At 50.6% G+C, this 20,837-nt stretch overlaps 2 protein-coding genes across 9 annotated transcripts; one reads left to right on the forward strand and one right to left on the reverse strand.

Moving 5' to 3' along the window:
• Positions 1-376: 376 nt before the first annotated feature.
• Positions 377-4,595, reverse strand: DKKL1 (dickkopf like acrosomal protein 1). 2 transcript variants are annotated; one of them, XM_019741671.3, is made up of 5 exons: positions 4,421-4,595; positions 3,966-4,140; positions 3,389-3,529; positions 3,168-3,260; positions 377-774 (listed from the first exon to the last, which is right to left on the reverse strand). In XM_019741671.3, the coding sequence occupies exons 2-5, from the start codon at positions 4,119-4,121 to the stop codon at positions 463-465; spliced, it is 702 nt and encodes a 233-aa protein (XP_019597230.1). In that variant the 5' UTR covers positions 4,122-4,140; positions 4,421-4,595; the 3' UTR covers positions 377-462. The 2 variants fall into 2 exon arrangements, with proteins under 2 accessions (XP_019597230.1, XP_019597231.1); XM_019741672.3 differs by lacking the exon at positions 3,966-4,140.
• Positions 4,596-5,858: 1,263 nt separating this feature from the next.
• TEAD2 (TEA domain transcription factor 2) lies at positions 5,859-20,440 on the forward strand. Of its 7 annotated transcripts, none has more exons than XM_019741665.3 (13): positions 5,859-5,964; positions 7,423-7,660; positions 8,044-8,108; positions 8,577-8,639; positions 9,674-9,685; positions 9,890-9,997; positions 10,098-10,156; positions 12,636-12,700; positions 13,711-13,859; positions 16,313-16,486; positions 18,149-18,310; positions 18,970-19,122; positions 19,691-20,440. In XM_019741665.3, exons 2-13 carry the CDS (start codon positions 7,429-7,431, stop codon positions 19,802-19,804), a joined length of 1,356 nt encoding a protein of 451 aa, XP_019597224.1. In that variant the 5' UTR covers positions 5,859-5,964; positions 7,423-7,428; the 3' UTR covers positions 19,805-20,440. The 7 variants fall into 7 exon arrangements, with proteins under 7 accessions (XP_019597224.1, XP_074172213.1, XP_088656168.1 ...); XM_088800042.1 differs by having other exon boundaries at positions 5,867-6,005; XM_019741666.3 differs by having other exon boundaries at positions 5,874-5,924.
• The last annotated feature ends 397 nt before the right edge of the window (positions 20,441-20,837 follow it).

Genomic DNA, 20,837 nt, shown 5'->3' on the forward strand with positions numbered 1-20,837 from the left:
TTTTTTAAAAGTTTATAGTATAATGGTAACATACATAAAGTGCTAAATCTTGTTATAGCTCAATTAAACTTTTATAGCTGTCTGAGTGCTTAGATCAGTGGTATTTTTAGATTATTGATATTTAGTCTTTCTAATATATGCATTTAAGGCCATAATTTGCTGAGAAATTCTTGAGCTATACTCCACAAATTTATGCCACCTTTCCATTATTATTCAGTTCAAAATATTTACTAATTTGACCTGCGCATTATTTTAGTGGTATATTGCTTCATTTCCAAATATTTTATGACTGCCTAGTTATCTTTTTATTGTTGGAAATTGCGATGGCCTGGTTGGCCGAGGCTTGGAGACATATCCTGAAAGGAGACAGTGCAGCTAGATGTAAGAAGAAACTTTATTTCCATATGACCCTTGGGGTAGGGTCTGGTGGGGGTATATGCAGGTGTTCCCCTGTTCCCACCCCTATAGCTGCTGGGAGGGCCTGAGAATGTACAGGAAGTGGGTCTTTCGGGCAGGCAACTTAGAGTGGGAGGAACCTTGGGTCCCCTCTTCGAGAACATCTTCTCGGGTCCCTTCACGGAGCCCGTCCCGGATGGCCTGCAGACGGTGTCGCTTCTCGCTGAGCCAGTGGCTGCCCTCCTGGGCATCTTGGTGGGACCTTCGCTGTGGCAGCTTCATGATCCAGAAGGCCACTCGGGAATGGGGCTCCGGGTGGAAGCTGTCCATGGCCTTTGGGACAGGCACCAGGGCTTCCTTCTCCTCTGTCTTGGGTACCTGAGAAAGAGGGACAAGGAGACCCTCTCAAATTCTAAATGACAACCTCAGGATGTTCAGACACCACTGGCATATTCCATTCACTTTGTCACCTACAGGCCATTTTGGGAGGTAAAAACTCAGTTTGCAGTTTACAAAGCACTTGGATTAATAAGCGCTTTTGGATTCAAAAATACTCTGAGGTTTATAGACTACTTTGGGATTGAAAAAAATGCTTTGGAGGTTTCAAAAGCACTTTGGGGTTTAAAATGCCGGTTGGGATTACAAAGCACTTCAGGATTAAACATACTCTGAGGTTTGGAAAGCAGTTTGAAATGTACAAAGCACTTTGGGATTAAAAGCTCTTGGCTTTACTAAAGAATCATAACCACAATTGCTACATGTGCTCTTTGATTGAATCCTGGTCCAAAATCAAATCAGCCTTACAGAGAGCTTTGGGGCCAGTAGGGATAATTGATAATGGTCTGTTTGGTCCTTGCTACTCAAAGTGTGGGCTGTGGACCAGTGTCATCTGAGAGCTTGTTATATATGTAAATTATGGGCTGCAGCCCACTCAGACTTACTGAATCAGAGTCTGCATTTTAATAAGTTGAGGTCTGAGAAGTCCTGTAGGAGATTCTTATAGGTTGAACTGTGCCTTCCCCCCCATTCGTATGTTGAATTTCTAAACCCCAGGACCTCAAAATGTGATTTTATCATATTTCCCCGAAAATAAAACCTAGCCAGACCATCAACTCTAATGTGTCTTTTGGAGCAAAAATTATAGTAAGACCCAGTCTTATTTCACTATAAGACCCAGTCTTACATAACATAATATAAGATCCGGTCTTATTTTACTATAATACAAGACCTGGTCTATATAATATAATATAATATAATATAATATAATATAATATAATATAATATAATATAATAAATATAATACCAGGTCCTATATTAATTTTTGCTCCAAAAGACACATTAGAGCTGATGGCCTGGCTAGGTCTTATTTTCAGGGAAACGGTATTTGGAAATAGTGTCATTACAGATTTAATTAGTTAGGAAGCGGTCATTAGGGTGGCTTCTAATCTAGTATGGCTGGTGTCCTTATGCATAGGGGAAATTTGGACACAGAAATGCAGACAGGGAGAACGTCATGAAGATGAAGCAGAGATGGAGGTGATGCATCTACACACAAAGGGTCACCAAAGACTGTTAGCAAAACACCACAAGGTAGGAGAGGGGTATGGAAGGACCCTCCCTCACAGCTCTCACAAGGAACCAACTTTGATCTTGGACACATAGTTTCTAGAACCATGAGACAAAAAATTCCTGTTATTTAAGCCACCCAGTGTGTGATAGCAGCCCTCGCAAACAAATACAGAGATAATAGCTTGACATCAATATTAAATTTCTTGGGTGTAAAAATGGTACTGTGGTCATGCGGGAGAAGGCATTATTCTTAGGAGATATCTGCTGAATGATTTAGGGGTGAAGTGTCAGGTTGTCAATAGTTTATTGTCATATGGTTCAAAAATACAAAAGTAAAAATAAAGTAAATGTGGTAAAATGCTAACAAGTGGTGAAGCGAGGCCAGTGGTTCTCAACGAAAGTCTGGAGACATTTTTGGTTGTCACAACTGGCCAGGGTGGGGGTGGTACTTCCCTCTAGTGGGGAGAAGCAGGGATGCTGCTAAACACTTGACAGTGCAAAGGATGGCCCCATGTACAAATAAAACAAATATTATCCAACCCACAAATGACAATGGTGCCAAGGTTGAGAAACCCTGCTCCGTGAAAAAGAGAATACAGATATGCTTATAGTACATTTCCCCCCCAACTTTTCTGTAGATTTGAAATTTAAAAACTAAAAAACGGTGTGTGTGTGTGTGTGTGTGAACCATATGGGTTTGTCAAGCACTTGGCAGTTCTTAAGAATTTTTAGGATAAAAAAGCAAGCACTTTGGGGTTAGAGTCACTGAAAGGTTTACGAAGGTGAGAGACACAAAGCATTTGGGGTTCATAAAGCACTTTGAAATTAAAAATCACATTTTGAAGTTTACAAGGGAGAGATTTACCACTTTGGGATAGATTTAAAAATATTTAAAGGTTTGCAGAGTATTTTGAGATAAAAACACTTTGAGGTTTGTGAGGGTGAAGTGCACCAAGCACTTGGAATTAAAAGCACTTCTTGGTTTACAAAACCCTCTGGGGTTTACTAAGCGAGTGGAGGGATGTACTCTAAGGTTGTATACCTCATTACTGAGAGCTGGTTAGTCCCTTTTGACAGATGACAAAACTGAGGCCCAGAGAGAGGAAGTCCCACACAGAGCGGGTGGGAGAATTAACTCATCTTTTCCTCCTAAACTACAGAGAATGTTGGACCTGGACGCTTTGTGGGGGGCATGTGCTAACCTTCCAGTCACCCTTCAAACTTCTCTCTCCCGGCTCGATGGATGCTACCACCTTCTTGGAGATCAGTACCTCTCCTGTCTTATTGTCGGTCACCTGTGAGGACAAGAGCAAAGCAAAGAGTGAGAGCAAAACTGTTTTCCTCTTCTGCCTTTCTCCCAACAGATACTGCAGTATGAGAGATTGTGGGGGAGACTCCAGGAAGGACTTCCCGGCATAGGCACCTTGTCGATCTGGAGGTGGCTGGAGAGAGTGTTGGTCCCCAGCTGGCGCTCCTGGTTTTCTTCTTGGTGGTAGTTCTTAGGGAGGCCCCGCAAGTCCATGGGGGCAGAGAAGAAACTGTCCATGCCTCGTAGCAGGTCATCCTGGGGCCAGAGGAGGGACTGGTGAGCTGCTGGACCTCAGGACATCTGCAGCCCTACCAGGATGCCCTTGAGGCCTTGCCATGTCCCTTCCACTCCCTTCTATCTCCATCCTTTGGGCCTAACCAGGTCACCTCCTGCCCCCACACCCCATCTGTCCTGTCTCTGTTCTCTGCCCCATTACCTTCCTAATCTTGCCCGTAGTGTCCTTCAGTCTCTTTCTGCCCATCTCCCTCCCCAGTCTCTTGTCTCTGTCCCATCTCCCTCTCTGCCTGTCTTCCTCCCTCACTATCTCTTGGTTTCCGTCGATCTCTGTCCCTTTGACTCCTTCTCTTTCTGTCTGTCCTTCTGCCTGGCCGCGACCTGTCTCCCTGAACCCCTTCCATCTCTCCCGTCCTTCTTCTCTGGTAACTCTTCTCCCCAACCCGCCATGGCTCACTTTCAGGAAAAGCCGGGTGAAGCCTTGGAGTAGGCTCTGGAGGCCTAGAAAACTCAAGGAGCTCTCCTGGGTTTCCGCATCGTGGATAGGGGCTGCAGTGGAGGGGTGCACCGAGGCAGAGGGGAGCAGCAAAAGCAAGACCAGCACGTGCCACATTGCTCGGCAGGCGGGGAGGCTGTGGAACCCGTAGGGGTCAGAGCCCCCCCCCCCCCCCCCCCCGCTCTCATCAAGGCCCCACCCAAGACAATCATCCCTTTCCTACCCCTTGCCTAGGCTTTGCCCCTTGTCCAAGCAGCTTCTCCCCCACCAAGCCCATTTTCCCCCTCCCCTTTCTTTCTACTCCTACCCCTCCATCGGGTCACGCCCCGCGCGTTCTCTCAGGCCTGGCTCTTCTGGGTCCTACCTCATTCACGGATCTCATTCCCCCACATTCACACCCAGATCTCATTTCTCACCTCCTACGCCCCGCCCCTTCTTCTGGGCCCTGCCTTTACGCTAAACCAAAGTCGGGTCACCAGACTTTCAGACTCCGGGGGTCCACAGACTGTTAAATCCAAACAGTTCTAGTCTCGAGCCTAAGCCGGTAACTGGAGCGTTGGATGAGCTCCGCGAGCCCTAGCCTTGCACTTGTTGTCTGACCACGCCCCCAGCTGCTGACCTCACCCACGAGTCGGGCCCTCTATTGGATAGTCACGCCTAAGGGCAGAGCCACGCCCCTATTCTTCGTTAACCTTGCTCCTTGAGCCTGTCGCCCCTTCATTTCGTGGTCACACCCCCTCGTCAGACCACTCCCCTGTCGGTTGACATAGGCCTTGGATTCTTGCCTGTCCGGCTCCAATCGTAGATGGCCACGCCCCTTAACTTAGAGCCATGCCCCCGCACCTGGGCCACGCCTCTGTGCCCAATATCTTGCCCCCAGCGCCCTCAGTTCCATTCCTAGGCTCCCTCTGCTCGTGGATAGTCCTTACGGTTTGGCCACTCCTTAGTTTTGTATCTCTCTCTGAGTTTCTCCGTGTCGCTTCTCGTCTTCTCCAGGATTTGAAATGATTAATGCACTCAACAGAAGACAGTGTAGGGACACTGAACCCGGAGCTCTCTTTGGTTCCACTAAACAGTCCCGCCCTCTCTGGAAACCCTAAATCAAGTCTTATTTCCAGTTTCCAAGGAGCTCAGAATCCAGGCTCTCCTCTCCCTCAGGACCCCAGAGTCCGACCCCAGCCTCTTCTGGTCTCATGACTTTGAACACCCAACCCCTCATCTTTAAGAGACCTAGGAGTTCGGGCCCTAGCCCCTCCCCTCAGACACCGAGTGTCTCTCTGTCCTGGGAGGACACCACCTCTGCTCCACTGGAGCGTGTGGATGCCGGAATCTACACCTGGGTGGACCTCCAATAAACTCCGGGTCGTGTTGCCCCATGACTCTTAACTCTGGCAAAATCATAATGAAACTGGGTTGTCATAGAAATCAATCAAAACACATCCTCATACTTCAATCCTCAAAAATATATTGGAATCTAAACAGGATAGATTCTTTTGTGTTCCTATCACTTCCACATCTCCAACACACAAACACGCCTCTTAGAGGGCCAGTACTCCGGGGCCCCCAGACTCCTCCTCCTCTAGACTCAGGAATCCTGGCCCTTAGACCCAGGTTTCCTGGCCCCCATCAACCTCCTCTCTCAGACTCAAAAGTCGGGACCTCCAAACCCCCTCATCTCCCAGGGATCCAAGCATCCGAATCCTGAAGTTGCTACCAGACCCCCCAGCTAGACTTCACTTCTTCTTTGCAAAAGCAAAAATCCTCCCCCAAACTGTCACTATCGGATCCCCCTTCCCGCTGTCCAGCGCCGGGGCCCGCCCCCCCTCCGGTCCCTCCCACTTTTCCCAAACAAAGCTCCCGGGCAACTTTCTCCCTCGCAGCGCCCCTCCCGCCCGCGGCTCCCCAGCCCCAGGCCGGGAGGTAGGAAGGCGCCAGCAGGAGTCGGGGATCCTGCTTTGGGGTGTGTGAGTTTGGATGGGAAGTTACGCTTTAGGAGTTGAGGTGTGTGTGGGACCGTCTCTGAATTGTTTGCCGCCCTTTATTTGCCTTGGGGCCCAAGTTTGCGCTGGTGACCGAGTCTAAATGCGGGGTTGGTACTTTCGCCAGAGTTGGGGTGACTGTTGATGGGTCTGAGTTTGGGAGTGTGCGCCCTGGAATGGGTGAGGGCTGGGGACATTGGCGGATGTGTGTCTGTGGCTGTGTCGATTTAAAGTGAGAAAGGACCCCGTGCCTGCTTTTGACCGAATTAGTTTGTGTGTGTCATTTGTGGGCGCCTGGTCATCCTCATGGAGAAAGGGGCCTCGGGGGTGGCAGAGGGCGGGCTACGGTGCTTTCTGGATCCTCGGTCTTGTCTCTCCGGAGGTTTGGGGCCTGGGGCGGGAAATTAGGGGGACCTTGCTTAGCCGGCTCCTCCGTCCCTTTGTCTGGCCACATGGGCTAGAGCTAGGCTGGGATTTTGGCCTACGGGGGTCCTGAACGCGGCAGCGCCAGCGGGTTCGGCTTGGGGTCTTTGTCTTGCCCGGGGTTCCAGGGTCCGAAGGAAGAGGGGGATGGGAGCCCGGACTCTAAGGTCCTGGGAAAGCTGTGGAAGACGTGGAGCCGCCAGGGAGGCGGGATCTGTATTGGAAAAAGTTTTCCCTGTTCCCGGCCTCCGGAAAGTCACTGGGAACTTGAGCTGGATCCGAGCCCACCGCACAGGGGGAGGGGTGGGAGGAGGTGGGGCGGGGGCTCGAGGGGAGGTTCCCTCTCTGGCCAGCCCCTCCCCTGATGGGGGTTGTGGGAAACTGGGGGAGGGGACGCCTGGGCCCTTTGTTCTGGCTCTCCTGATGGCACGGCGCCCCTGTCCCCCAGTCTGTGGTTCTGTGGGTTTTTCCTGGTCTCGGCTTGAGTTTCTGCCCTGAGTCTCTGTCCCCCTTCCCTCTGGGTCTCTGTCCCCGCCTCCCTCTGAGCCTCTCTCTTCTGCCTCCTTCTGGGTCTCTGTCCCCCTCTCTCTGGATCTCCCCTCAGCCTTACTAGGGCCTGAGACTCTCCTCCTTTTCCAGCAGCGGCTGCTCACATCCTAGCACCTGTTCTTGGGGTGGGACTGAGAAGATCTCACTCTCAACCCTCTTCCCTGCAACTAGGCCCTGCCTCCTGTCTTCTTTAAACCAGTAACCCTTACCACATGATTGGCCCTCACGGGCCCTAAGCATGACTGGGGTCTTCCAGACTTCATCACAACCCAGGCTCCCCCGGAAATCCGGAGAAGAATACTCTTTACCCTAAGCTTCCCCAGAAATCCAGCCCCCCTCTCTTCCAGGAGTCTCAGCTCCCCGCTCCTTCCTCCCTCAGACCCAGGGGTTCCGTCCCCCAGCCCTCCAAGCCCTGAGGTCCTTCTGGGTGGGTCGGAGGAAACTTGCTGAGCTCTGTGTTCCTTCAGGCCCAGATGGGGGAACCCCGGGCTGGGGCCCCCCTGGACGATGGCAGCGGCTGGACAGGAAGTGAGGAAGGAAGTGAGGAGGGCACCGGTGGCAGCGATGGGGCTGGGGGAGACCGGGGCCCAGATGCAGAGGGAGTCTGGAGTCCAGACATCGAGCAGAGCTTCCAGGAGGCTCTGGCCATCTACCCGCCCTGCGGCCGGCGGAAAATCATCCTGTCTGATGAAGGCAAGATGTATGGTGAGTCCACCCCTCTCTTTTGCCCTGGTCCCCACTGATTAATAAAAAACAATAACATTTATGGAACGCTAAACAGTTTTCATATAAAAGCACATTATATCTTCACAATAACTCAGGTAGGAGCTAGCATCACCATTTGCATAGTTGAGGAAACAGGCCGAGAAAGGCTTAGTGACTGGCCTAAGGTCACAGAGCTAGTGTGTGGTGGAGTTGGGATTTGAACCCAGGCAGTCTGGTCCAAAGCCTGCAGTCACAACTCTCCCATATAGCTCCCAGCTTGCTGCAGACCTCAGGGAACTGTTGTTTCTCTCTCCTTCCCTGGTGTCCTCTCTGTTGGGAAGTTCTGCTGAAGGTCTAACTCTGTTCCATCTTTGACTCTTCAGGTCGGAATGAACTGATTGCCCGTTACATCAAGCTGAGAACGGGGAAGACCCGAACTCGCAAACAGGTCTCAGGACTGACTTGTGGGCTTCTGTCTGGGAAGGGCTTAGCTTCTAAGGGCCTTCCTAGTATGGGCAGTTCAAATTCAAAGAGGATCTGGTTTATGTGCTTTTGTCTGTCTTCTTGCCACCTCTGTTAGTATACTCTGTGCCTATTTTAGTACAGTTCTCTTAGCAGTTGTGTTAAAACCGGGATAAATTACAGAGACCAAAAGAGCCAAAGACAGAAGGACAGGGAAGGGAAAGGAGACGCGGATTTGCTGGGTTTGGGGAAGATCAGTAGTGTTATTGAGAAAAGAGTGGCCATTAGGGGCACATCTGTGTTTGCATGCTCCTGAGACAGCTAGCATGTTCTGTGTGTTTGTCATCTTTCATGTTCTAGCAGCTCTGTGGGGCACCTGGAGGGAGGGAAGGGGTAGGGGACGCAAGATGCAAGTGACTCTGGTCTGAATCTGCTTCTTTGTCACTCCCTCCAGGTCTCTAGTCACATTCAGGTCTTGGCCCGAAGGAAATCGAGGGAAATTCAGTCCAAGCTCAAGGTAGGGACCAAAGCAGACCCACTGAGTGGGTGACATGGACCCAGAGAGAGGGGGACAGGGGCCCAGAGAGGGAGGGACAGAGACTCAGAGAGAGGGAATAGGGACACAGAGAAAGGGGGACAGAGAGACCTGGGGTGGGGGACAGAATCAGAGAAAGGTAGACAGCATGGGGGAGCAGAGACCCAAGGTGGGGGTTAGTGGCCCAGCGAGGATAGAGACCCTGGGTAGAGAAAGTTTCATAGAGAAGACGGGGATGGAGATTTATCTTAAGACAGGCAAGAAGGATGGGGTGTCGGGCCTCTCCTCTGGCTATTCTTCCCTCTCCCTCCCTTCTCCCCCTCCTGTCCCTCTCTTTGTTCTTTCTGGGGTCCTCATCGCCTTTTCCCTCTTGTGCTATGAGGATCTCTTTATCTCCTTCTGGTTCATCTTCCTATTTCCTGGTCCTCTGTGGCCTGCCTGCTTTCTCTGTGCCCAGAAATCTTCATTTCCTTTTGGAGCTTTTTACATTCCTTTTCTTCATTCTCTGGATTTCCTGTTTCCTCTTCGCCAGAGGCCCTCATTTTCTATCTCTTCCTTTGGATTTGGGGACAATCACTTCCTATTCCTTTTTTGTACCCGGAAGCCTCCCCTTCCTTTCTCCCTGGGTCTAAACACCTTCCCTTCTGGTCTTTTCGATGTTCTCCCTCTGTCCTTTTCAGGCTAGGAAATGTTCACCACTTATTCCACTTGGGTCTGAAATTTTTATTTCCTGTTGCCTGCATATCCAGAAACCTTTATTTCTGGCTCCTTACTGATCTAGAAACACTCATTACTGTCTTTTATTCTGGGCATGGGAACCCCTTTCCCCTTCTAGGCCTGGCCCTCTCTACTTCCTGTTCCATGTTCATCTTTCATTCCCTCTTCCTCCCGTTGCTCAGCGCAGGGTGGCAGGGCTGTAGGGGTTGGGAGGGCAGGAAGGTGGGGTGTACAGGCCTCATTTCCTAAATCATGTTTTCTTTCCTTCTTTGGCACCCTTCCCCTACCCCCATGGGCAGGCCCTGAATGTGGTAAGTCCCCCTGCCCATCCTTCCACTTGCTCCCTGACCCCAGACATTCCTGAGGAGGTCAGGAGGGGCAGGGGCTCTAGTGAGAGGGATTTGGACCCTCCCCCAACTCTGGGTCCCCCCATGCTTGTCCTGCCCCACCATTGTCCCACCTAGCTGCGTCCACTGGGATTCCCCATTAACGTGGACCTCCAACTTTTCCTCCAGGACCAGGTTTCCAAGGACAAGGCTTTCCAGACAATGGCGACCATGTCCTCGGCGCAGCTCATCTCAGCACCTTCCCTGCAGGCCAAACTGGGTCCCACTGGTCCTCAGGTGGCCTGGGTTGTGGATTGGGCTCAGAGCTGGAAGGGTGGGGCTGCAGTTTCAACAGGGGACTGACTGGCTGATTCCCCCTTCTTTGTCTCTTCTCCAGGCCTCTGAGCTCTTCCAGTTTTGGTCAGGGGGCTCTGGGACCCCCTGGAATGTTCCAGAGTGAGTACTTTCTGTTCTGGTTCAGCACCTGCCCCCACCTCCACTGGCCCCCGCAGAGGGCTTTCTCACCCCACCAGCTCCCAGCTCCCTTGTGAACATGGATTCTGGAGCCAGGCTATTTGGATTTGAATCCCAGGCAGGAGGGTGAGGCTATGGTCCAGAGAGGAGAACTAGGTCTGAGCGGGGATAGTGAAGAGGGGATGGGGCAGAGAGTCAGGAGAAGGGGGAATGGGGCTGGGGACTGATGGGCTGAGAAGGAGGGTGGAGGCAGGGACAACGCCTGGGGTCTGGCTGGTGATGGGTTGGTGGGATTGTCCAGAGACGTGCAACCTGGGCGAGGAGTGGGTTTGGGGAGGAAATGAGCTCAGCATGGGACTTGATGAATGTGAGGGACCTGGAGGATGTTCATGAGGACAATGGCCTTCCAGTGAGATTGGCTGGGCCCAGAGGGGCTCAGGACCTGGAAGGATGAGTGGAGCCCCAGAGCCTCTCATCCCACAGAGGTGGTACTTGGGCCGGAGCTTGGGTCCTTATCTTCTTTCAGAGTCAAAAGAAAGAAAATGGGCCCCGGAGATACATGGCCATGTCCTTTTCAGCTCTAAGAGAGACATAAAGGTGACACGATATATTTCTAGCCTAGAAGAATAAAAATGGGCCCCAGAGGCTCATGGGAAGTGAGGTTTTCAGCCCAGAAAGGAGCCAATGGACTCAGGTTGGGCATTGGTAGGGCAATGTGGCCTCAGGACTGTGAAGCAGGAGTGTTGAGGGTGTTGCCAGAGAAAGAGTGAAGTTATAGGTTGTGGGATCCAGGGTGGGAGAGAAGAAAGTTCTCTGGGGAGGTTCTGCTGGATGGGGACACAAAGTCCCCAGAGCTCAAGGAACCACAAGTTTGCAGGGGCGGGGGCTGAACTGGAAGGAGTGGTAGTTCAGCAATCACTGCACTGGTCACTGGGATCTCACCTTGTATGGAACTGATAGTCAAACGGGGGAGATAAATATTAATTAAATCATCATGCACATAAACACAAAATTGAAGAGTGTGTGATGTGGTGTGAAGAACCTCAGTCTGAGGTGAGGGAGAGAGTTCTGCGGGGGTTTCTCTGTAGAGATAAGATTGAAGGCTGAGTAGGACTTCACCAGGTGAAGAATGGGGGTGGGAATATTTTAAGCAGAAAAAGCACATGCCAAAGACCTGAGGTAGGAAAGTTTGGTGAGTTTCCAGAACTGAGAGAAGGCCGGTATTAAGCCTCTGGTCAGTCAGTCAAATGTTTATTGAGCACCTATTAAGTGCTTGGTGCTCTGCTTGAATTGGGAGCATTGAACAAGTTAGACAGAATCCCTGCCTTTATGGTACTTATATATTGGGAGAGGGGAGGAGACAGAGAATAAATATGTAAATGAATAAATAAGCATTAATAAGAAAGGAATAAATATGGGAAATAAAGCAGGGTGTATGTGCTCTACTTAGATAGGGGTCAGGAAGGCCTCTCTGAGGAGGTGACATTTGGGCAGCGGCCCTGATGACAAAAGATACAGTGGTTAGAGTCCTTGGAATTTAGAATTCAGATTTGGGAAGGCAAGTACGAGGTCAAGACCCCTGGGAGTCAAGGTCTGAAAGTCCCTGGAGTTTGTGTCTTTCTGATCCTGATCTTTGGACCCTTGACCTCTTATTGACATCTGAGCCCAAATCATGTCTCCTTCGCTTCTGACCTCTCAGTCTCCACACTACCATCTCCTGGGCTACCCATAGGTCATTGGCCTCTAGAGCTGTGGTGTCAGGTATTATAGTCACTAGCCATGTGTGATTATTGAAATTTAAATTAATTCAAATTAAATAAAATTAAAAATTCAATTCCTCAAGCACCCTCGCCACATTCCTGCTCAGTAGTCACATGTCGTGTGCTCAGTAGCCATATGTGGCCAGTGGCTACAGTATCGGACAACATAGATAGAGAACATTTCTATCATCACAGAAATGGACAGACTGCTTTAGAGTCTGTTGTTCTGCCTCCCCACCTGAAAGTTTGGCCCGATGTCCCATTTCCTGGCTGCTGGTCATTTTTTTCCCATCCTCCCAACCCACAGCCTCCTCTTTCTCCAAATTTCCTATTCTTTGTGTTTTCTCCCCATCTCTGAGACCCTGGTTCTGTTCTCTTTCTGCTGTTTTGTCAGAGGTACCAAACTATCATCAAATCCACAACCTTCGTGGTTGGGACTGACCTGCGTTCTAACCCAGGCTCCACTGCATCCAGCTGTGTTACTCTGGGTGGGTCTGTTGACCCGCGTCTGCATCAGGTTTCTCCTGTGCAAACGAGAAGAGCAGTAATCACACTTACCTCATAGGCTGTGAGGCTTCAATGAAAATGTGCACATAAGGTGCTAGCACAGGGTTTGGATTGTCCTGGCCCCTCAGTAAATGCTAGCTGGTACGATTAGCCTCTTTCCACCTTGCTGACCCACTGCTTCCTTTCTCCCTCAGTGTGAAGCCATTCTCGCAGACGCCGTTCTCCTTGTCACTGACTCCCCCATCTACTGACCTCCCAGGTAAGAGTCTGCTATACACCTTCCCTTGTCTCCCATCTCTCTTGTCAACCCTGCCTTTCCTTCAAACTTCCGTTAATCAGGGGACACATTCTTACTGAGGTCCAGCTCTGAGGCAGGGCGTGTGGGGGTATGGAAGGATGAGTGGCAGAATTTGTAGTGGTTAAGAGCATGGCCTCTGTAGCCAGACACACCGGGTTTGTGTTCTGCCACTTGCTAGCCTAAAGGATGTTGGGAGGTGTATTAGTCAAAATTCTTTCAGCTGCAAGTGACCGAAATCCAAATAAGCTAGATGACGAAAAAAATAATTATTGGTTCAGGTAACTGGTATATCAGGAGTTATGACTTCAGGCATGGCTGGATCCAAGGGCTCAAATGGTAGCATCAGGACTTGCTTGCTTCTGCCTTCCTATGGTGGCTTCAATCCCTGGCAGGCTGTCTGCATTTGGCAGCAAAGATGGCTTCCAGAAGTCCATGAACTCATGTTAATTAAAAATTACTCTTAGGTTCCATAGATTCATCAGTTAGGAATGATTTTGGCTGCAAGTAACAGAATACCCAAATTAATAGTGCCTTAAATAATAAAGGCTTTAATGATTCCATGTAACAAAAAGTCTGGAGGAGGGCTGCTTCTGTGCTGGCTCAGCAGCTCAATAATATCAGGACTGGCATCTTTATAAGTCCCTTGGCCTCTGTCTTACTGTCCTAAGATGGCTGTTGTGACCTCAGGAATCATGTCCCAAGCAAGACGTGGCCAGAACCAAAAGCTTTCTCCTCCCAAAGTTCTGTCTTTTTTATTCAGGAAGAAACTCCCTCCCAGAAGCCCCCCAGCAGATTTCCCCTAACGTCTCATTGGCCAGGACTGTGTCACATGGCCACCTCTAGCTGCAAGGGAGGCTGGGAAAGTGAGTATTTAGCTTTTTCAGCTTCTAAGCGGAGGCAGGCAAGAGAGAACAGTGCTTGGTATATTCAATAAATGTTAGCAATTTTTATTATTTGTGTTCTCTCTCTAGGGTACGAGCCCCCCCAAGCCCTCTCACCACCTGCCCTGCCCCCACCTGCCCCGTCACCCCCAGCCTGGCAGGCTCGGGCCTTGGGCACTGCCCGGTTGCAGCTGGTGGAATTCTCGGCCTTTGTGGAACCCCCAGATGCAGTTGACTCTGTGAGTGCAATTTTGGGATAGTCACTGTAGGTGTTTTGGAATGTAGAGGGTTATAGGAAGCGAACGCATAAAGCAGTGGTTCTCAAACTTTAGTATGTATCAGAATAACGTGGAGAGCTTATTAAAACACAGATTGCTGGGTCCCACCCTCAGAATTTCTGATTCAGTAGAGTTGATGTGGGGCCTGAGAATTTGCATTTCTAATAAGCTCCCAGATGATGTTGATGCTGCTGGTCTCGGGACCACATTTCGAGAATTTCTAGCATAAAGGAACGGGAAGGTCATGAGGTCATCAGTTGGGAAGGTCAGAGAAACTCCCCAGGACTCGCTCTACATACTCGTTTGTTCATTCATCAAACATTTCTGAGTGCCAACTGTGCACCATACTTTGTGGTGGATACTGGGAACTTGGAAAAGCAGATCTTGTTTCTAGGCTTGAGCTTTTCCCTGCCCCCGATGGACACAGATGCCATATTAGTCAGGGTGGGCTGACTGTTAGAAGAAATAACCCCAACACCCAGGGACTGAGCATCATAATTTCTCACTCATATAACATTTCAATGTGGGTGTTCAGCAGGAGCCTTCCACACAGTGATTCGGGGAATCCAGGCTCCTTCCATTTTGTAGCTCTGCCATTTTCTAGGGCTTCAGAATCTGCTGCTGGATTCTTCGCATCTGGCTGGCAGATGGTGGAAGGGAAAGAGTCAGGAGGTTTTATGAGTCTGGCTTAGAAGTGGCAATCATCAGGCCAGCTCATACCCCATTGGCCAGAACTTAGTCATGTGGTCACACCTAACTGCAGAGGAACCTGGGAAATGTAGTTTAGCTGTGTGAAAAAGAATGAGCATTTCTGTACGTATAGTCTCTGCCACAGCCACATAAATTGCTGTGTATAGTGGTCCTGGTAAAACCCAAATTAGATCAGGTTAAAACCCTCCCATCTCACTTGGAGTGAAAGCCAAAGTCCTTTTAGTTACCCACAAAGCTCTGCACAATCTGACCGTCATTCTTACTCTGCTCTGTTTATTCTGCTCTGGCCACCCTGGCCTCCATGGCCTCCCTTTCTCAAACATGACAGGCCCACTCCTGCTTCAGGGCCTTTGCATCTGCTGTTCCTGCCAGCTGGGATGTACGTTCCCCAAATACTCCCACTCTCTCCCTCCATTCATTCAGGCCCTTGCTTGGTTATCTTCTCAGATTGGGTTTCTAAAACCATCATATGGAAAATACTAGCTGCCATCACTCTTGATTTCCTTATTATGCTTTCTTAGGATTTTTTTCATAGCATACATCACTCTCTGAAATTTATATAATCTGTGGGATTATTTTGAAAAATTTCTGTGTCTGCCAGTAGACTGTGAGCTCCATGAGGTCAGGAGCTTTGCAGCCCTGGGAATCAGAGAACTACACAGTAGGTCTCTTGATTGATGTCTGTCGAATAAAGAGTATGTGCTGAGATAGGGAAAGTTCAAATTTTTATGGTTGTACAGAGGAGTAATTCTGCCTGGAGAGTCCCTGAAGGCTTCCCTGAGATGACAACATTTGAGTTGGGCTTTGAAGTTTATGTAGGAGTTTGCCATGTACAGAACTAGATGTTTCAGGTACAGAGATGGAAACAGCATGAAGCTTTCAGGGAAACAAATAATTGAATATGGTGGGAGCTGCTGAGGCTGCAGATAGGTGGGCAGGTGCCAGTTCTGAAGGAGATGGCATTGCCAAGCTGAGGGACCCAAACTTTCTCCTGGTGATGGGGAACTATGGAGGTGGTGTAGATATATCCCATCTGATTGTGATCAATGGAGGCTTCCCGGAAGAGGCAGATTTGGATGGCCTGGAAAGATAGAGGGGGATTTGTATCGGAGGAGAAGATGGGGAAAATATTAGGATGTGGACAGGAAGTGATAAGAATGGAAACAGGGAGGAAGTCTTGATGTGGGCTATGTGGCTTCCCATCCATCCATCTATCCATCTATCCATCTATCCACTGATTGAACGTTCATGAATAACTATTCAATACAGGGCCAGGTTGGGGGATGCGGGCTTTGTCCTGGGGGTGTTGGGGAGCCACGGGAGGATTATGAGCAGGGGACGGCCAGCGTCAGCTCTGGAGACATGTGAGCAATGACCTGGAGAGGAGAGATTGGAGGCTGGGAGGCCAGGGAGGAGGCAGGGATGAAAGTGGGGGAGGAGAGGGCTGTGGGGATGAACAGCAGGGAACAGGGCGGAGTTGGGCAGTAGGGATAGGGCATGGGACTGAGGTACTGTAAGAGTGAAAGGGCAGGAAGTTCTGAGTGGGGACAGTGCTCGGGAACCGGGTCCAGTGTTTGGGTGGATAGGGTGGGACAGCTAGCAGGAGCTCTGGGGGTGGTGACAGGGGTGAGAGATTGGCTTGGGCAGTGAGGCCAGGGGTCCAGCCCATCTCCGACTTCTAACCCACGGCCCACCCTCCCCAGTACCAGAGGCACCTGTTTGTACACATCAGCCAGCACTGCCCCAGCCCTGGAGCACCCCCCCTCGAGAGTGTGGATGTCCGGCAGATCTATGACAAATTCCCTGAGAAGAAGGGCGGTCTGCGGGAGCTGTATGATCGCGGCCCCCCCCATGCTTTCTTCCTGGTCAAGTTCTGGGTGAGTTCCACCACCAAAACAAGTGCTCATAAATCACCCCCAATGAAGGCCTCTGGCTCAAAGGGAGACAGTTTCAGGACCTACCAGGTCAGCCTGGGCCTTACCATTCCCCATGGCTCAGAGTATCAGTCCCTTCTGCAACAAGGAACACATAGGGGTTTTGTCCCCAGGGTGGGATGCATGGGACCAGTGCAGGCGTAGGGATAGGATTTGGACCTCCCCAGGTCCCATTAGAGTTTGCCACACCCAGTCACATAACTGACGTGGACCTTGGGATTGGCATGTGATGATTCAGACTTTCCTGTGTCCCACCTGACCACACCAAGCCTTTGTTGCTAAGGAATGGCCCCTGCCCCTTAGCAAATGGAATCCTGGAGAGTTTGGCCTCTCAAGTGGGGGTGCTATGTTCCACCAGACCCTGTTGTTAGAGATGTCTGGCCTCGAGGATTACTATTGGAGGACCTGGGGAGTGACTTTGTAAACCCCTGTATTTATTTAACAATAATTTATTTAGCACTTACTGTATACAAGGCCCTATACCAGGAACTATATATATAATTATGAATAAGAGGGTCTATTTGGGTCTTTCTTAGGCCTATTTGGTTTGGTGTACAATCCAGTGGCTGATGCTGTAGGGATTCAATAAATTTGAATGTTTAAGGGGTGTTAGCTCTTGTGGTAACCAGGGTCGTGGAGGGAATGTAGTCTCTGAGAAGGAAACATGCTGAGGGCTTGAAGTTTACTGGCCTTACTGGGCCCATAGCGACCACGGTTATAAAGTAAGTGTCCTAGTGTGTGAAATGAAGGCCTCACATGGCTCTTAGGCTTAAGCCTCTTATTAGGGCTTTAGACAGGCCTCACCAGGTCCTGGATCTGAAGAGCAACGCTTTGGAAGCGCCGCATCTGAAGGGATGCAGGGGAATGGCTAGGAAGGCTCTCCTTTTTGTCTGGCTTCACAAGGCCCTGTTACCAGGGTGATAGATGGAGTCAGGCCTCTGAGAAGAGGACTAAACTACCTCAGAGAGTGACTTGGTCAAGTTAGCAACTAAAGTAAGAAAGAGAAACAGGTGTGCCTCCCAGGAAGGTGACCAAGGGGTCAAAGGTGATATGAGGTCTTAGGCTTCATTAGGCCCCATCTGGCATAATGCACTGTCTGCTCACTTGGTCACTGGGGTCATGAAGGGGTTTGACCTCTGAGAATCAGCTTTAAGGGCCCAGGAGAGAGTTCTCTAGGCCCCACCAGGCCCATTGGTAGGGAGCAGTGCCTTGCCTTAGCAACCAGCATCAGGAAGGGCTCTGAAGGAGGCTAGGGAGTAACTGCCTACTTAGAGACCAGGCCTTTGGAAGGGGCTGAACTCTTGAGTTGGGGGCTTTAGGAGAAAAATGTTGAATTTTAGGGCTCCTTTTGGTGAGGGGCTCACTGGGGCGAGAGGGTCAGGGACACAGACTTCCCCAGCACTGATGGAAGGGTGGGTCTTCTCCAGAAACTAGCCCATGGAAAGGTGGGGACTTTGAATGCTAAGGAAGAGTGATGGGCAAATGGGAGAAACTACAGGGGCAAATGGGAGAAACCAGGTAATGGGGCAGAGTTTCCACATTAGAAGAGTCTCCATTGTTTATAAGGGACGTCCCTTCCAACTTACCTGTCTTCCCATCCCTCAGGCGGACCTGAACTGGGGCCCGAGTGGTGAGGAGGTGGGGGCCAGTGGCAGCAGCGGTGGCTTCTATGGCGTGAGCAGCCAGTACGAGAGCCTGGAGCACATGACCCTCACCTGTTCCTCCAAGGTCTGCTCCTTTGGCAAGCAGGTGGTGGAGAAGGTGGAGGTAAGGCCGGAGGGGTCGAGCTCTGGGCAGGTGAGCACCCAGCCACCTGCCACTTGGGGGGTACAGACTAAATGGACCAGGAGCCACGACACGTCAGGCATTGGCGGGTGGCGGGTGTCCCTTCCTCTGGGGGTTTAATGCGTGAGCTTAGCGCTCATATAGAGTTACGTGTAGGGATCACTTGGAAGTTTCAAAGGTAATGTGTGGGACTAGAATGTACAGTCACTAAGAGTCAAAAGGTTCCTGTGGATATAGAAGAATCTGCAGGGCAAGGAGTTTCAGGGGTCACACTTAAAGCTAGCTGAGAACTTGGGGGGGTCTCAAGTTCAGAGGTCATAGAGTTTGGAGATCTCATGAAGGGTCTTTGGAGAATTTGAGGGTATCTGAGGGCCTGGAAGTCAGGAGTTCAGAGGTCATTGAGGGTTCAGAGTATGGCTTTGAGGGGTTGGGGGATTCCTGGTTTACAGGCTCAGTGATCCTGCATCAGATACTTGAGTGTTCAGGGTGCCGTCTCTGGTCACTGCGGATGCGGCAATGGAAAAGGGAAGATGGCAGTGGGGAGTGGGTGTGGCATCTGAGAGGCACAGAGTGGGGCTGGGTTCCTGGAGCAACCCCTGTGTGTCTCAGTCACCATGCTCCCCACTCCTTCCCGGGTTCAGACGGAGCGTGCCCAGCTAGAGGATGGGAGGTTCGTGTATCGCCTGCTGCGCTCGCCCATGTGCGAGTACCTGGTGAATTTCTTGCACAAGCTGCGGCAACTGCCTGAGCGCTATATGATGAACAGCGTCCTGGAGAACTTTACCATCCTCCAGGTGATGTGCTGGGGCTGGGCCGGAGCAGGGACCCAGATGTGGACGGGGGTGCCCACCACAGACTCTCAGTCCCAGGGACCCTTTCACAGGGGAACTGACACATTGGAGACCCTACAGTCGACCCTTGACTTAGGGGACCCCTTTACCTAGGGAACTGATGTGGTAGGGACTTGACAGCATTCTCATGAGAGGACTCCCCACTTCATTGGGGAAACTGACCTGGAGAACATATGGGGGATCCTTAGCTAAGGGGAGCCCCTTCACAGGGAACCTAACCTTAGTCCAGGGAATGTGATATGGGATACCTTTAACTTTGGGGAATGTGTTGAGCTGGGGACCCCTTTCACCTGGGGAATGTGATGTGGTGGGGGCCCCCTTGATATACCATCTGATGTGAAGCCCCTCAAATGGGGAACCTTACATGTTGGGGATCCCCTTTACCTGAGAAACGTGACATGATGGGGACCCCCTTTCTGGGTATTCCTTGATGACTGAGGGAGGGCACACTGCGGTCCCTTCCCCTTCTTTCCCTTCCAAACATAAACCCCTTCTTCTGGCTTCCTGGCAGGTGGTGACAAACAGAGACACCCAGGAGCTGCTTCTCTGCACTGCCTACGTGTTTGAGGTCTCCACCAGTGAGCGGGGGGCCCAGCACCACATTTACCGCCTGGTCAGGGACTGAAGGAGGACCCCAAAAGTGGCTCAGCCCGGCAATACCCTCCTCCCAGGAAAGACCTCACGCTTCTTATTTGGGGAGGTGGCTGCTCCCTGTTAGAAGGGACCTTAAAAGCTGGGTGGTGAGTTGAATGGGCTGGGACTGAGAGGAAAGGATGGATCCTGATATTGGGACTTCACAGGGGTGTCTGAAAGGACAGATCACTCCAGAGCATCAGGGACTGGGGACAGGAGTAACCCTGAGGTACAGCACTAGTTTCTAACAGGTGCCCTCCCCCCACTCTCTTCTGGGTGTTTTTGAGGGCCCTAGTTATCCTGTCCCTCTCTGTTTTTCAGCCTCCCTTTTCCAATCTGCCTCTCCTTACCACCCTAACAACCTTGAGACCCTAATATTGAGTATTGGTTAACCCTTTCTTTGCAGGAGCAGAGCCAGGTGGGCCCTGGAAATATTTTTTTTTAATATAACAAGAGATATTTATAACTGGGTGTTAGGGTCATGACTTTTTCTCAGCTGGGTAAGCAGTGGGGTGAGGTTTTTAAATGTCATCCCCTCTTCTACATGAGCCATGAGCTAGACTGTATTGCTTCCCATCCCCCAAAGTGTTGTTTTGTTTTGACAGAGGATAAAGCTATTTTACCAAAACACAGGGGATTTATTTGGGGTTTGGGTAAAAAATAATCTTGTGGGAAGTGGTAGGCTGACAGATGAGGCAAGGAAATGAGGTATCTTTGGGGGCAGGAAGCTGGTGGCCGGAAGCCCCAGTTCCCGAGGGAGAGGTGACAGCAGTGAAGCAGGTTCCCCCGGGGGAAATGAGGAGGCAGAGGGCTCAACAGGCTGGGGAGAACTGGGGATTAAACAAATATTTACAGGGGGCAGGGAAGTGCCCAGCGCACTTGAAAAGGTCAGAGTGGGACTTTGTGGCCTAGTGGTACCGAGCCAGCCTGTCGTAGACTTGGTCCAGGTTTCTGCACAGGAATATGGAGAGCGTCATGAAGCTGAGCTATAGAGAAAGGAGAAGCAGTCAGAGAGGTCGAGGCGT

The sequence above is a fragment of the Rhinolophus sinicus genome, chromosome 8 (assembly GCF_057876585.1).
Source record: "Rhinolophus sinicus isolate RSI-liver-muscle chromosome 8, RSI-T2T, whole genome shotgun sequence".
NCBI lineage: Eukaryota > Metazoa > Chordata > Mammalia > Chiroptera > Rhinolophidae > Rhinolophus > Rhinolophus sinicus.